This window comes from Phyllosticta citriasiana, assembly GCF_038021145.1.
Source record: "Phyllosticta citriasiana strain CBS 120426 chromosome Unknown IWZ02scaffold_23, whole genome shotgun sequence".
Lineage (NCBI taxonomy): Eukaryota > Fungi > Ascomycota > Dothideomycetes > Botryosphaeriales > Phyllostictaceae > Phyllosticta > Phyllosticta citriasiana.
This window is the reverse complement of record NW_027117300.1, coordinates 26,433-41,983: the sequence shown is the minus strand read 5'-3', so window position 1 is coordinate 41,983 and position 15,551 is coordinate 26,433. Positions and strand designations below refer to the sequence as shown.

The window sequence follows — 15,551 nt, the reverse complement described above, 5'->3', positions numbered from 1 at the left end:
GCAACGCGCAAGGGCAAATTGTGTCAAATCTTGGACGCCAAAATCTCCAGTCAAGATCCAGTCTCCATCCACGTCCAGTATCATTGTCGGTCTTGGGCTCAGCTCGCGACGGTTCGCAAGAAGTGGGTGTCTTATGAGGCTTGCTTCAGTAGCTCCTGGGTCTCGGGGAGACAAAGCAACCCCTCCCTCTCCAAAGTAGCCAAATCGCCACCGGCTTCCAGAATTGCCCGGGCGGCGGCCTGGCTCAATCGCCTTCGTTTCTCCGCAGCTTCCTTTTCTCGGCGCGCCTTTGTTTTACTCGATCCACTTGGTGCGACTCCGGTCAAGATCTTGCGGCTGTCATCTGGGGTGTAGTTGACGAAACCCACGGAAGCAGGGCGCGGAGCAGACCCACCGGACCCCGCACCTTGGTGACTGGAAGACTTGCGGCGGTGATGCGATCGAGGACGGGGTTGTGTGTGGTTTTGGGAAGAGTCACGGCGCGACGAATGCACAGCGTAAGGGTGGTTTGGCGTAGGCGGAGAATTCGTAGGGCTGCGGGAAGGAGGCGTTATGTGCTGAGCCTGAGCACCAAGGGGAATGCCCACATGACCATTTGCTATAGGGGGGTGTGGAGGGGGCGCATGGACGTAAGGAGAGTTATGAGGAGGCCCAAGAGGAGTCGTGGTTCCAAAAATTTGGGTGGGATATACGATCGGCGAGGAAGTGCTAAAAGGGGCGCCGTCGCCGGTACCTGCAGTAGCGTGCGCATCGAGAAGACTGCCCATGGCTGACGGCTCGCAATTGATCATCAGGCCACCAGTGGCAAGGTCTGAGGGGGCGGAGCTGACGCCCATAAAGTCTGTGCGGGTGGTAGGGAAGGTGGCTTGCGACGCAGGCTGATGAGTTGTAGTAGGGGTCCACCAGGCCTGCGAATCACGGTCAGGTTGAAAGTCGGATGCGCCCGAGTAACCAAAATCAAAAGTGGCAGTTGAGTTTTGATTCCACGATGTTGTAGGGAGTCTGCCAGATTGGGGAGGGCTTGCCAGCGCATCTCCGAGTTCGGGGATCGGGTAAGGATTGGACGATTCGTTCGGGGCGTGGAAAGAAGACCTTGTGCTGCTGGCATCTTGCGTGCTGGGAGAAGCGACGGGAGTCATTTGAACTTGCGATCGGTTCTGGTAGTTTTGGCCAGCAAGTGAAAGCTGTTGATCAAGGTCCGTGACATCGTTGGGGTTTGTGTAGGGCATGTTCGGCGTGAAGTTGTAACCGTAGGTAGCCTCCTCTTGTGGAACTTTTGTTGAAGGTGGCGGAGAGAGTGGCGGCGCGCCAACGCGCTTGGCCCAGATCTCTTGATATCCGGTCCGGTATGGTGTTGATCGCATCATCTTGGGGGAAAAGCTTCCCTTGGAGACAGTTCTCCTAATGACGGACGGGGGCTGCTTCTTGTTGCCGCGGATGGGTAGGCTGTTGAACTTCTTTGCGGGCTTGAATGGAGCTGCAGGATTCGGCGACGAGGGAGACGAAAAGGCGAAGGGATCAGCGGGTACTTGAGGAGAACAAGTGGATGGCTGGTCGAAGCTGAAAAGACCAGGGTCAGAAGCTGCAACCCTCCCGTGAGATTCTGGGTAGATCGAAGTTAGGTTTCCTTGGGGCGCCGCCTGAGCTACGTTATGGCCAATATAGCTCCACGCCTGCTGCGAGCCATTCTGTGGTTCAATTTGCCCCGAGGCCTCCCAATGGGGCATAGGGGATGTTTTGGCTGCCGAGCTCCCATTCGAAGAAGAGACGTCAAAGAGATTGCTCAAGTCGTCCGAACTGGTTCCTTCCGCGGTATTGTCGCTGGTCATATCCAGCAAATCGATGTCGACATACTGGTCAAAGATCTGATCATACGGAACAGCCCAAGTGCCTTCTTTGTCCTGTGGCCGGATTGGGATGTCAAAGTCTTGCCGCAAGATGGCGATATCTCCCGCAGCGCGACAGGATCGTCCTTGCACGTGATGGAGAGGCACTGCGCTGGGAGCTTGTCGGAGTCGTGGCGAAGAGGCCATTGTAGGTGGGGGCGAAATAAGCTGAGGGTGAGACGCAGGGTCGGGTACGTAACGAGGGACAACGAGAGAAAGAGTGTGCCTTGCAGAGTTCCTGCAGAGTACCTTGCAGGAGAACGTGCAGGTTGACCAGACAGTGCAAACTGGGAGAGAATCACGAGGATGAGCAAACAAACAGAATCAAACTTGGACAGGATATATACAGAGCCTACCTGAAGCCGCCAGCCTCCGGTTTCTAAGAGGCATTCCTGAACACTTACCACTGGGATAGGTACAGCCCTCTGGAATGCTGAAGCAAAAAAGCCCGTGACCACGGGTTTGACACTCGGGCAAACTCTACCAACACTTCAAAAGTGTCAAACAATGATGAAAAGAGGCTGAAAATGCCACCCATTCCTCTGCACATTGTGCGAGACGTTGGTGTGCTTGGGTCTGAGCATTCCGCATGCGGCAATCGAGTGCCAACCCAGGGAAAATAGCCACATTGGGAATGGGGAGAAAGCTCCGCGGTGCACGTCACGATCCATCTCGGCCTGCGTCAAGAAGTCGAGGTCTCTCTGGGAAGGATGAAGCTTAGTCGGAGAATCAAGGAGACGCCGAAGGGACCGGGTGTCACCCATGGTAGGGAGACGGAAATAGCGAGAGTTTGGCTTGGTGGTTTAGCGTGGTCTGTCGAAAAACGCATGATATTCAGCCCGTAGCAGAGGATCAGCGTCGGCCCGCTGCAAGAGACCGTCCCGCGTACATGCCGTTGGTTAGCCTCCGACTTCTTCTTTCTCCAGCCGCCCGGTACAGGGAGGAATGCCGCAAACGGCGTGGGTGTGGAGATAGGAATGTACGCTAAGCCAATGGCGCCAAGACCTTGATAGGGCCGCCCCTCATACCATGGCCGAGACTTGGTCAAAGGGAAGATGGAGAAGTCGAGATGGAGACCCAAAGACGTGGTCCAGCAAAGTGGGGAGACACGGATTAGCCGGGAGGTCGAGGATGGCCGAGTTGCCAGTCCACAAGGTTGTTTTACTTTAGCCCGAAGCAGCCATTTTCTTCGAAATCTTTCTCAGGACGACATCCTGAAACACCACAGACCAAAGGAGGGATGATGGATCAGTTCGTCAGCAGGGTTGACATCCACGGTTGAAGATGGGAGGTGTTAATCGCGACATCATGGAGACCATCAGTTAGGCGCGAATCCTGCACGTGCCATTTGCGCCAGCCTCTGCGCATTTCTGAAAGTTGTTGGCGCCAAGTTCATAGTCTTGGAAGATTTGCATTGAATTTGCAGTGATGAGAGGCAGCGATGTGAATGAGATGGTGGTTGGTGTCGTCGGGAGTGAGCGAGATGCAGCGACTAGATGAAGCGCTTAGTTGCCGACGGGAGCCGACGGGATCAGCAGAGTCACGTGTGTAAGGAAAACACCGGTGATGTCAACGACTGCGATCCTTCGGGCCTCTGCTATTGTCAACTCCGTTGTCGAGCAATTACATCCCCCAACTCCCAATTGGCGCGGCTTTGCACGACAAATTTCAGAATGGCTTCCGCACGTCTTGTTGTGCGCTCCTCGAGGACGCTCGTTATTGCCTCCCGTTCGTTCAGCTCTTCTGCGCTGCGTTTCAAGGACCTGAACGAGCGCGGCAACGACACCACCCAAGAATGGCGCAAAAAACAGACAGAAAAGCCGCTCAACCCTCATCTTACCAACACGACGTCGACGATTGCCAATAAGATGCCCAAGGTTGGACGAGACACTGCGCCGCCTGAGATGTTGTCCTCCGTCGACCCTAACTTTGCGCCCAAGGACGCTGTGCCAAAGAACACGTCGACTATGACCGGCGGCACTCAGGATGGCTCTGCTGCCTCCTTGGCTGCTGAGCTTGGGGTTGGCGAGCTTGAAGGTGCTCAATTTAAGATTGAGCCTATTCGAAGGACTGGAGAGGACATCAACACCATGCGGTCCAGGTTAACATGTACGTATTGGCTGCGCAGGTTGCTTGAATGGAGCTCTTTAACACAATCAGACCAAAGTAGGAAACGCGGTATCCTCGAAAGCGATCTCCTCCTGTCCACCTTTGCCGACGCTTACCTGGGCCAAATGACGCAGAAGCAACTCCAAGACTACGACCGCTTCCTTGACGAGAATGACTGGGACATTTACTACTGGGCGACGCAAGAGCCGGCTCCTACATCTGCAGAGACAGCCGAAGGTGCTGGACCTGACGCAGCCATGCCTTCCGCTCAAGGCACAGCCCACACAAAGTCGGCCGACCCAGATGCTTGGAGGCAAGGAAAGCCGAGATCCGGAGAGTGGGCTCAAACGGTTGGCACTTTCAAACCTGCTTACCGGCCCGTTCCACAACGGTGGAAGGACTCCGAGATCCTGGAGATGCTCAGGCAGCATGTCCGGGCCAGAAGTGCGGGAGGAGTTCACCCCGGGGAAGCCAAGGTAGGCAAGTCGGTGAAGGAGAGCGGTCCAGGAGTTGGCGGAGGTCTAGGTCGCATGCCGGAGCTCAAGCAGTTCGACCAGCCATAAGCGTCCGACTCTTTTGCAATCGTAGAGTAACAGACATGTTTGTCAAGGCGTTAGACAAGAAGTAAACAAGAGAAACAACAGTACTTTGATTCAAGCAGTCTGGGAAAAAGTTCTGAAGGTGACAGTGTTGGTATCGACGACACTCTGCGACGCAAATGCCACACCTTTCCTTGTGATTTTTGGCCTGCACTCCCCAGAACTCGGCCTTGGACGGAGCGCCAGATCAGACCACTTCAAGGCACACGATGAGCCGTCTCCTGAAATCTCTCCACTCTCGTTCCCATGCGAAAGATTTCCGTACCTGCCTCTTCCCCAGCCCCGCCATCTTCTTCGCCGGCCCCCCTTGCTTCGGCGAAGAATGTCTCTACCCGCCCCGGCAGCCACCTCACTGCCTGTTCCTGTATCCGTGCCTCTCCTGTTCCAGGGACAAACACCCGCGTCCTCCAAAGCCCCTACTCCTTGCAAAGTCACACGTGGCTCGGCGGGCCGGACTCCGCCATCCAGGCACCAGACACAATAAGGATTGGGTGCATTGGCGAGTTGATTGGAGCAAGAAGCTTTTTCCCCCTTTTTTGTCGCTTCCAATTGACTGCGGTGAAAATCATTCTTCACTGGTCGCAGGACGCTATGGCAATGCGCCGTTTCATCTGTTTGGTTCCCACGATGTAAATATCCCCTGACGGAGAGTAGCTGACGCAGGTACCTGAGGCCACCTGAATGGCTTGAAATTCTGGATGATCGGATTCAGTATGTGTGTGGTTGCCACAAAACGCACTGGCTTGCCAAGAAGAATGCTTGAAACGATTGCTTGACAGCAAAAGGAGGATGAATACAAGGAATGGTGCAGCGCCCGGTGCCCACAATCACCACAGAAAGACGGGGAAATATTTACACGAACCGATACATCACAGCATCTGCAAAAATTCCCAACTCCGTGCAATGCATACCGATTCAAACGCGCTCAATAGCCACCCGTTCCAAACAAGTGCTACCTCTGACCCATCTCAATACTCTCCTCATGACCCCGCGCTGCCGCGGGTGGAGGCATATGTACGCCCTGCTCCAGTCCCTCCCCCGTCACATATGGTCCCTGGCTGGAAAAGGGCGAGCCGATCGGCGTGCGTTGCGGGCTCAAACCGTGCTCTTGCGGGCCCAGAGAAGATGTCGACGCCGCCCCTTGCGGACTACCCTGGGCATTGATAACCCCTGTCTCTGTGGAATAATAGCGCGCAGAGAGACGGTTGGGGTTGCTGGACGGAGTGGGAGAGGGCGCAACGTGGGGCGCAGGCTGCATGGCGACGGCGGGGTTGGTCGTTGGGGCATAGACGCCACGGGCAGCGTCGCGGCGCGAGCGGCGGTAGATGATGATGGCGTAGATGAAGAGACCGAGGAAGAGAGCGCTGTTTTGGGAAATTCTGTTAGATGGGTGCAGTGAGCAGGTTTTGGGTTGGGGCTTACAAGACAATGAGGGTAAACAGAAAGTTCAAGGCGCTTCGGTGTTTGATTGAGCCTACGATGTCGATGACGAGGATCGCGGCCCAAAATGTTGTCTGGATAGTGTTGAAGATGAGGAAAGTCTTGGGGCGCAGGTTTCGCCGCGCGAATTTGACTATGGAAACGATGTCAAGCATGAGACAGATGAGGACGAGCACAAAAAAGATGGCCACAACACTGCGAAGAGAATTAGTACTGCTGGGAGTTATTCTCAAGGAGAACCGATCTTACGCTATCTGTTTTGCGCCGATCTTGTCCCTTCGGTCGTTGTTGTAGTTTGTTTCCGTGTTGTCGTCGTCATCGTCATCCGAGTCATTGTTGTCATTTGCTATTACGGCTATCCCAATCGCGAAGCTGGCGGTGATGAGCAACATCAGGCATACGCGAATGATCCAGAATGGGATCAGGACGCGTCTGAGCCATGGAGATGCCTCGTGGGTGTAGCGCGGCATGTTTGCGGTCGAGACTCCACGACGGTTGGAAAAATGGAATCGGTTGCACTAGATTCTGTCCTTGATACTTGTACCACAAGGTCGAAGGGAAGATGTTGGGGTTGGAGGTGAAGAAAAAGCGAGGGAGAATGGTCGACGCAGACATTAGGAGAGGATACAGCGGCGAGAGCGGATGCGTGAGACATTTCATTTAACGGCATGTTGACCAGCTTGTCGTTGCTGTGGCTGAACCCGTCAGCCGATAGCTCTTCTAAGGCGCGCCCTACCAGCCCAGCTGTTGGTGGTGAACGAATGGGCGAGACTTCTCGAGGCTAGTGAGCTAAGCCCTGATTTGCTCGTTGCTCGGTGTCTCCGCTCGCGGAATAAAAATAGGCGCGAGGGTCCTCTAGGGCAGATCTAGCGCCCCTTTCCAAGTCCACACGATAGTGGGATGTCAACGAAGGATGGAGAGGATTTGCAGGGAATCATTCGTCAAATAGTCACAGAGGCGAAGCAAAGAGCCACTGCAAATGATTCCTTGCGCTGCCCCATTGGCCGCGCGTATACAGATATGAGGCTCAAGTGATGTGACGGCTGCAGCAGGAAAGATTGATGCTCTGAGTGGCAGACAGCGAATCAGAAATTGTGATTCAATCACGTTGGCAAACGAACTCAAGACACCGACTGAGAAGGAAGAAACAAGGCAGAACAACAGGATCGATAGTGGAAGAAAAATCTCCAGGAGGCGGTCATGTGAAGAAAAAGTGAAGAAACACTGTTAGGGTATCGCTGAAAGAATAAACATCAAAACAGACCAGGCTCTCGCAAAGTCCGACTTGACCCTCCCAACCAAGCGCCATAGGTCAGTCCCCAAAGAGAACCCCTCAACTGCCTTGTCGGACAACGGCACATGGTTCTTCGCGCGAAGCCTCAGCGTTGGCAGGACTCTTCACATCAGAGCGAGCCGCGTTATCGTGGAGAAAGTACTCATCGATCCCCATCCGAGGCGAATTTTCGGTATGCCTCTCGCAGGCATCGCTCGCAGCTTCTGGCTCAGATCGCTCGACGCTAGGGCGCCGTAAAAGCGAGTGTGTTGCATTCCCGCTCGGACCTTGCGGCGACCTGCTTCCATCTACCTGCGCCGTTTGCTGAATCTTCTTCTCGGCTCTCTTGCGCAGGATTTTGGCAATGATTCGACGCCAGAGGGACATGACGCGTACCCTCGTCACCTTCGTCTTTGTAATCTTGACCTTTTTAACAGTTTTTGGCACAGTTTCCGTCTTGGGAAGGTCGTATGTGGGCTGCTCCTGGGTTGGAGCGGCTTCTGTGACAGTGACTGATGTGCCACCTTCCAATTTAATTGTCTCGGTCTTGCGAGGGGCCTCAAATTGCGCATCCGTGGATTCAGGAGCGACGAATGCAGTCCTTGGAGCCGCAAGGCTTGCTCTGCGAGACGGGACGGCAGGTTCGGCAGCGACAGTGACGGTGATTGTGGTGGAACTCCGGCGCAGTGGGGGGCCTTCATCCTGAATAACTTCTGGCTCTTCAACGGCCTCGTCAGCAGGGACAGTGATGACAACGGTCGTGGATTTCTGGATTCCAGGGGACGGTGGCGGTGCTTCTATGGTCTCGATGTTCTCGGCGACCTGAACTTCGGCGGGAACGTCGTTGACAACAGTCTCTTGGACCACTGGTGCGTCCGCTGGTACGTCCGCTGGTACGTCCGCTGGTACGTCCGCTGGTACGTCCGCTGGTATGTCCGCTGGCACGTCCGCTGGAACCGTTGTGACCGCTTGCTCGTGAACAACTTCCGGGTGTATGCCTTCTGGTACCTCAGTAGATGCAGGCGAAGCGACTGCTTCAGGAACGGACACGGGCTCAGGTTCGGGAATAGCAGCGTCGCCGCCCATTTCGGAGCTTGTATTGTGCCGGACAAAAGATACTTTGCGCAGCGATGGAGCCAGGGAGTTGGCGGGCGTGAGCTTGGCTTCTGAGGCATGGTTCCCAGGAGGAGCTGGTGGATGAGCCTCGAAGGTGGCGTCGTAGCCAAAGGGAAACTGCAAGACGATGGGATCAAGAGTCGGAAGAGACGGCAAAGAAGCCATTTCCACGGGGGAAGAATGATGGATGCGGAAAGTGATGATGGATGCCGGAGTGGATGAAGTCGACTCTGACTTTCTGGCCACCGCCCTCATTGATACCAGCTGGCAGGGTGCAGACCGAATCCGATAATGGCTCTGAGCTTTGCGAGTAGGAATAGCTTGCTTCAGATCAGCGCTAGACAAAAAGACTAAAAGGTGAAGGCGCCCAAATACCTTGACCACCAGCAGACACTCCCCAACGCGGACTGGCCTTTGGCGGAACAGAGTGGCCCAGAGATAAGGCAAACGAGGCTGTTGATGATGTTGGGCGCGAGGAAAGGCCCAGCAGGAGAGCGTGGAAGCGAGAAGATCGCGAGGCCGCGAAGCAGCGCGCAAGGCGGGCATGGTTTGGAAAGCGCGTTTCTGGGCTCACTTGCTCTTGCCTGAGGTCGCGACGTTGACGGAGACGTGCGACTGCTCACCTACCTGTCCATGAGCCGCATTGGCGCCTGATCTAGCAACATGAAGCTGCCGGCGCGTAGGCAATTTCTTCATCGTCGTCGCTGGATTGAGCTTTTCCCACGAAGCAGAGGGTTTACCTACTCTTGTATATATGTGTATGGCGTCAAAATGCGTACTCGTCATGATTCAGGCGCAAGAGAAGAAAGACGAGCGCGGATGGCTTGAAATAACAATGAAGTTTCCAACATGCATGAAGCTTAATCCAGCAGGGTTGGCAAGGGACTCTGGCACATTCCAAGGGGTCTTGCGGAGGTTGGCATGGAGGTCCCTTCCGGCGCCGTAGGCGATGCCGGGCGGATGGGAAATTGCCTTTGGCGTCATTGCGCGACGAGGTTCGCGATGGAAGGGCAAAGAAGGCGAGAAAGCGCGTGTGATGGTAGACGGAGTGTCCTGGTGGTTTAGGATATACGGCACCTTGTAGTCGGCGGCGGCGGCAAAGCGGGGCGGCCCATGGCGTCGGCAGCGCGTGCAGAAGTCCAGTCCAGTCCAGTCCAGTCGGGTGCACGACCTCCAGACGGTCATCCCAGTCTCTGTCCGACCTTTCACTTCCACTCGCCTCCGCACTTTGCGACTCTGCAACTACCACTGCGCCAATTTCACGCTCTCGATCCTCTCGCGTCTCCTCTTCCACCCGCAGACCTTCTACCTCAAAAACAAGCCCTACTCCTTGCTCGCGTGCCTCGCTCGCCGCTCCACTTTCGCACCTCAGCTACTCGACTGTACCTGACGGAGTCAGTGCCCGACCCTTGTCCTCCCCTGGCCGACGCTACCCTCGCTCCGCCAGGAAATCCACCCCAAAGCAAGAATGGCCTCGTCCACCGCAGCTGCCGCCGGCCTCCTCGGTCGTCAGCTCAAGCAAATGCAGACCGATAAGGATATTCCGGGCATCAGTGTTGGATTGGTGGACAACAACGTTTTTGAGTGGGAAGTCATGCTGATGATCAGCGACGACTGCAAGTTTTACGGCGGTGAGTATGGGCAATTTGTATCGTTCAGCAGCGTCTGCAACCTGGACGCTTTGGCGAGCTCAGCTTGGCCTCCTGGAATTGCAACGGCGCTTGCTAACTTTGCGTAGGTGGTTTCTTTAGAGCTCGCCTTTCTTTCCCAACCGAATACCCTCTGTTGCCGCCCAAGATGAAGTTTGAAACACCGATCTTCCATCCCAATAGTAAGTCTTGCAGTGTCCAGCCAAGACCCTCGCACGTCATTTGGTCGCCTGTTATCAAAATCAAATGATCTGGTTCAAGAGTGGAGGAGCTTCCAGCGACCTGGAATCGTTTGCGGACTCTGACTGACAGTGACCAGTCTACCCGAGTGGTGAAGTCTGCATCTCCATCCTCCACCCACCCGGTGACGACAAGTATGGTTACGAGTCTGCTTCCGAGCGCTGGTCTCCCGTGCAGACTCCCGAGACAATTCTCCTCTCCGTCATTTCCATGCTGTCTTCTCCGAACGACGAGTCCCCTGCGAATGTCGAGGCCGGGCGCCTGTGGCGAGAGGACCCAAAAGAGTTCAAGAAGAGGGTGAGAAAATGTGTCAGGGATAGTCTGGAAGAGGGCATGTGAGGCATGTGTTTGGCGAGGTTCCAGCGAAGTCGTTTTGAGGTTTGGACCGGCATCGAGAAAGGGGTCTACATGTGGATGTGGGGTTCTAGGGGCGTCCAGACGGCATGCATGGACTGGCGTTTCTGGGCTATTTGTGTTGCATTTAGGACTGCATATACTGAGGTTTTCCTGTGCGTATGGGTTGTTCGAGTGCTGCGTGCGGGCGGACAATGGCTGCAAATCGAGGAGGATCAAGTCAAGATTGGGACTGTCAAGGTGAAGGCCGTCGCCCTCCTTGAAGCTCATCATGTCCTGGCATGTGTTACGCACTGGATACAACTTGGCCCGATGGGAGCAGAGCATTGGCTGGATTAAGTTCGCAACAGTCTCGTCTCAAGCTCCAGGTCTCGAGTCTTGGTGCCCTGCATCGGGCTTCGATATTGGACAAAGGTGTCGTACATGGGACGTTGAGATGGATTTTCATGTCAAATTATCAAACCCAATGTCGGAATTGACATGCAACGGCGCAAGACAGGAAGAGGACGAGGCTGGTTGACCATGTGGGAGCTCTCAAAAAAAATTCCCCGATTAGGAAATTCGATGACGTCGTTTAGCGGAATCACAAGCAGACGAAAGGGAACTGGAATGGGGGCATAAGAAGAGAAAAAAGCCGAGGGCTGGCGATGCAGGCAGAGCAGAGAGGTGGGTAGACTTTCGGTCGGGCTGGAGGCCAAGTCATGGTAGCAAGCGAGCTTGTTTGGGGGGTAGAGAGAGAGAGAGAGAGAGAGAGAGAGAGGGCCGCAGGGCCGGGCGGTGAGGGTCCGGGCGAATCGCAGGCGCGTAAGCGCGTCCGACCCTTCCTTTAGTTGTGAATCTCTGCTGCTCCCACGTTCTGCTCTACCCACACAGCTCCCCAATCTCGCCCTCCTCAAACTCTGCGCGCGTCTCTTTCGTCAACCCCACCACCCGACCTAATCTCCAGCTCCTGCGATTGCGAAAGCTTTCGGCCAGCCATTGCTCCACACGTCCACGAGACAAATTCCGCGTGCCCAAACGGGCAACATGGCGCCCTCGCGCAACCGCAACTCTGAAGCTGCCTCGACCACCGACGTGTCCATGGCAGATGCCCCCGACAACAACGAGGACTACGCCGAAGACTTCCAGGAAACGCCCGATTACACGGTAAGCGCGTCGCCATCGTCAGTGCTCGCTGTCGCGTCGCTAACCGTCGTACAGGACTCCGACTCTAATCTCAACACCGCCGCTACTAGCGATGCTGGCGACGGAGCTCAGACTGACGGTCGCAAGCGCCGCTCTGAGGCTTTGCAGCTCCGCAAGAGTGTCCTCGGCAAGAAACATGATCGTTTGGGAGAATCCAAGGTTCGTTGGCCTTCCCGTCATGTCCCTCACGACCGAGACTTCTGACATGCTCATCCAGGTCGACGACTCGATTCGCCGTTTCCGTTACCTCCTCGGCCTCACCGATCTCTTCCGTCACTTCATAGACACGAACCCTAACCCGCGTGTCAAGGAGATCATGTCCGAGATAGACAGGCAGAACGAAGAAGAGTCCAAGAAGGCATCCAAGGGGCCATCCCGCAAGGGCGGTGCGGGCGGCGAAAGACGACGAAGGACTGAGAAGGAGGAAGATGCGGAGCTTCTCCGCGAGGAAAAACATGGCATTGCGGCAGATACGACCATCTTCCGCGAATCGCCCCCATTCGTCCATGGTCAAATGAGAGATTACCAGATTGCAGGGCTCAATTGGCTCATCTCGCTGCATGAGAATGGAATATCAGGTATCCTGGCTGATGAGATGGGCTTGGGCAAGACTCTGCAGACCATTTCGTTCCTGGGATACCTCCGCTTCGTTCGTGGCATCAACGGCCCCTTTCTCGTCACGGTGCCCAAGTCTACTCTCGATAACTGGAAGCGCGAGTTCGCTAGGTGGATTCCCGACATCAATGTTCTCGTCCTCCAAGGCGCAAAGGAAGAGCGGCACCAGCTGATCAACGACCGGCTGCTCAGTGAAAACTTTGATGTTTGCATCACGAGCTACGAAATGATCCTGCGCGAGAAGACGCACTTGAAGAAGTTTGCTTGGGAGTACATCATCATAGACGAAGCTCACCGTATCAAGAACGAAGAGTCTTCCCTTGCTCAAATTATCCGTCTTTTCAACTCCCGCAACCGATTGCTCATCACCGGCACGCCTCTCCAGAACAACCTGCACGAACTGTGGGCGCTTTTGAACTTTTTGCTTCCCGACGTTTTTGGCGACTCCGAGGCTTTCGACCAGTGGTTCTCTGGACAGAAAGAAGACCAGGACAAAGTCGTCCAGCAGTTGCATAAGGTCTTGCGCCCGTTTTTGCTCAGAAGAGTCAAGAGCGACGTGGAAAAGAGCTTGTTGCCAAAGAAGGAGGTCAACTTATACATTGGCATGTCGGACATGCAGGTCAAATGGTACAAGAGGATTCTGGAGAAGGACATTGATGCCGTCAACGGCGCGGGCGGCAAAAAGGAGTCCAAAACGCGACTGTTGAACATTGTCATGCAGCTTCGGAAATGTTGCAACCATCCATACCTCTTTGATGGAGCCGAACCTGGCCCGCCATACACCACGGACGAGCACCTTGTGTTCAATGCCGCCAAGATGATTATGCTGGACAAGCTTCTCAAGCGACTTCAGGCCCAGGGAAGCAGAGTCCTCGTTTTCTCCCAGATGAGCCGTATGCTCGACATTCTCGAAGACTACTCGGTCATGCGGGGCTATCAGTACTGCCGCATCGACGGTTCTACTGCGCACGAAGACCGTATCGCCGCCATTGACGAATACAACAAGGAAGGTTCCGAGAAGTTCCTGTTCCTTTTGACCACTCGTGCTGGTGGTCTTGGCATCAACCTTACCACTGCGGATATCGTCGTTCTTTTCGACTCAGACTGGAACCCTCAGGCCGATCTCCAGGCCATGGACCGAGCCCACCGCATCGGTCAAACGAAACAAGTCGTCGTCTTCCGTTTCGTCACAGAGAATGCGATTGAGGAGAAGGTGCTCGAGCGTGCAGCACAAAAGCTTCGTCTTGACCAGCTAGTCATTCAGCAAGGTCGCGCGCAGCAGCCAGCCAAGTCTGCACAATCAAAGGAGGATCTGTTGAACATGATCCAACATGGTGCCGAGAAGGTTTTCGAAAGCCAGGGCGGCACTGGCACCTTTGGCAGCACAGGCGAGGTCACTGATGACGACATTGATGCTATTCTAAAGCGCGGCGAAGAGAGGACTGCGCAGCTCAACGCCAAGTACGAGAAGCTCGGCATCGATGACTTGCAAAACTTCAGCACAGATTCGGCGTACGAATGGAATGGTCAGAACTTTGTCAATAAGAAGAAAGAGATTGGCATCGCCTGGATCCATCCAACGAAGCGCGAGAGGAAAGAGCAGTCTTACTCAATGGACCAGTATTACCGCGCAACGCTTATGACGGGCGGTCGGACTGCCGACACGAGACCCAAGATCCCACGCGCGCCAAAGCAGATTCAGATCCACGATTACCAATTCTTCAACCCTCGTCTGCAGGAGCTGCAGGACAAGGAGACGGCATGGTACCGGAAGCAGAACAACCTCAAAGCTCCGCTTCAGGAGGGCACGGATGAAGACCTCGAGGCCCGTCTCGCCGAGCAAGAGCTGGATCAAAAGGAGATTGACGACGCCGAACCTCTGACCGAGGCGGAGAAGGAGGAAAAGGATCGCCTCACCCAGGAAGGCTTTGCTGATTGGAACAGGCGTGACTTTCAGCAATTCATCAACGGCTCTGCGAAATACGGGCGAAAGAATTACAAGGCCATCGAGGACGAGGTCGACGGAAAGACTGCCGAGGAGATTGAAGAGTACGCCAAGGTCTTTTGGAAGAAGTACAAGGATATTGCAAACTGGGAGAAGCACATTGCTGCCATCGAAGAGGGCGAGGAGCGTCTTCGCAAGATTGACAGGCAACGGCAGCTTCTTAGAAAGAAGCTGAGCATGTACCGCGCTCCGCTCCAGCAGCTGAAGCTCAACTACTCGGTCTCGACCACGAACAAAAAGGTGTACACTGAGGAGGAGGACCGCTTCCTTCTCGTCATGCTGGATAAGTACGGGGTCGACTCTGAAGGTATTCATGACAGGATCCGCGATGAAATCCGCGAGTCGCCCTTGTTCCGCTTCGACTGGTTCTTCTTGAGTCGCACTCCTGTCGAAATCAGCCGCCGCTGCAACACCCTTTTGACCACGGTGGTCAGGGAGTTTGACGGCGACGGAGGCAAGCCCACGAATGGGTCTGGAAAAGGCAAACGCACTGCCGATGACGATGAAGACGATTCCGACGAGGAGACGCACACCAAGAAGAAGATGAAGAATGGCGTCAAGGTACATCATTCCAAAGAATGAAGCACGAAATGAAGACGAGGACCAAGCTTACTGACTCATTGACAGAACAAGGCCCTCGAAAATGTCCGCGGCGGCAGCAAAGGTACGTCGACGTCGGCTTCCCGTGCTAGCAGCGTCGGATCCAACGGCTCTACTCCCAGAGGTCCAAAGGGCAAGCGCGGAGGCAAGAAATAAAACTGGGTCATCATTCAACCACAGTGCTGTAATTGGTTTTTCCCTTGCGGATGACGGTCAAGGCGTTATGGGCGTTTGAGATTTCTGGGACAAAGAGCAGGTTTTCTGAGGATGTGGCTTTCTTCAAGACTGTCCCCTCGCAGTGTGAGAACATGGGTCAGATTGGGCTTTGCTAGAGTGGAACGGGTTTCTTCTGTGTATTTTTTAGAAATACGAATGCGGTGATGGCGGGTTTTGCTGGAACGAATGAGATGAATTGATTTTCCATTGTTTCTGAATACACATATGCATGGTGACAAGCCACCCACGCGGGCCGAGGCCGAG

General features: G+C 54.8%; 6 protein-coding genes across 6 annotated transcripts; 3 read left to right on the top strand and 3 right to left on the bottom strand.

The window, feature by feature from the left end:
* Positions 1-131: 131 nt before the first annotated feature.
* Positions 132-2,033, bottom strand: IWZ02DRAFT_387211 (uncharacterized protein; the record flags this gene model as incomplete). The annotated part of the gene is made up of 2 exons (XM_066765525.1): positions 132-557; positions 630-2,033. 2 exons carry the CDS (start codon positions 2,031-2,033, stop codon positions 132-134), a joined length of 1,830 nt encoding a protein of 609 aa, XP_066617588.1.
* Positions 2,034-3,454: 1,421 nt separating this feature from the next.
* Positions 3,455-4,720, top strand: IWZ02DRAFT_465821 (TPR repeat protein-like protein). The gene is made up of 2 exons (XM_066768475.1): positions 3,455-3,995; positions 4,047-4,720. Exons 1-2 carry the CDS (start codon positions 3,560-3,562, stop codon positions 4,556-4,558), a joined length of 948 nt encoding a protein of 315 aa, XP_066617587.1. The 5' UTR covers positions 3,455-3,559; the 3' UTR covers positions 4,559-4,720.
* Positions 4,721-5,253: 533 nt separating this feature from the next.
* On the bottom strand, positions 5,254-6,985 carry IWZ02DRAFT_157448 (uncharacterized protein). The gene is made up of 3 exons (XM_066762022.1): positions 6,284-6,985; positions 6,017-6,229; positions 5,254-5,958 (listed from the first exon to the last, which is right to left on the bottom strand). Exons 1-3 carry the CDS (start codon positions 6,502-6,504, stop codon positions 5,547-5,549), a joined length of 846 nt encoding a protein of 281 aa, XP_066617586.1. The 5' UTR covers positions 6,505-6,985; the 3' UTR covers positions 5,254-5,546.
* On the bottom strand, positions 6,936-8,961 carry IWZ02DRAFT_157436 (uncharacterized protein). The gene is made up of 2 exons (XM_066762021.1): positions 8,799-8,961; positions 6,936-8,743 (listed from the first exon to the last, which is right to left on the bottom strand). The coding sequence occupies exon 2, from the start codon at positions 8,676-8,678 to the stop codon at positions 7,368-7,370; it is 1,311 nt and encodes a 436-aa protein (XP_066617585.1). The 5' UTR covers positions 8,679-8,743; positions 8,799-8,961; the 3' UTR covers positions 6,936-7,367.
* Positions 8,962-9,536: 575 nt separating this feature from the next.
* Positions 9,537-10,651, top strand: IWZ02DRAFT_472509 (ubiquitin-conjugating enzyme/RWD-like protein; the record flags this gene model as incomplete). Its single annotated transcript, XM_066768957.1, has 4 exons — positions 9,537-9,552; positions 9,911-10,054; positions 10,162-10,254; positions 10,392-10,651. The coding sequence occupies 4 exons, from the start codon at positions 9,537-9,539 to the stop codon at positions 10,649-10,651; spliced, it is 513 nt and encodes a 170-aa protein (XP_066617584.1).
* Positions 10,652-11,511: 860 nt separating this feature from the next.
* IWZ02DRAFT_465812 (chromatin remodelling complex ATPase chain ISW1) lies at positions 11,512-15,494 on the top strand. The gene is made up of 4 exons (XM_066768474.1): positions 11,512-11,812; positions 11,867-12,010; positions 12,069-15,032; positions 15,099-15,494. Exons 1-4 carry the CDS (start codon positions 11,693-11,695, stop codon positions 15,225-15,227), a joined length of 3,357 nt encoding a protein of 1,118 aa, XP_066617583.1. The 5' UTR covers positions 11,512-11,692; the 3' UTR covers positions 15,228-15,494.
* The last annotated feature ends 57 nt before the right edge of the window (positions 15,495-15,551 follow it).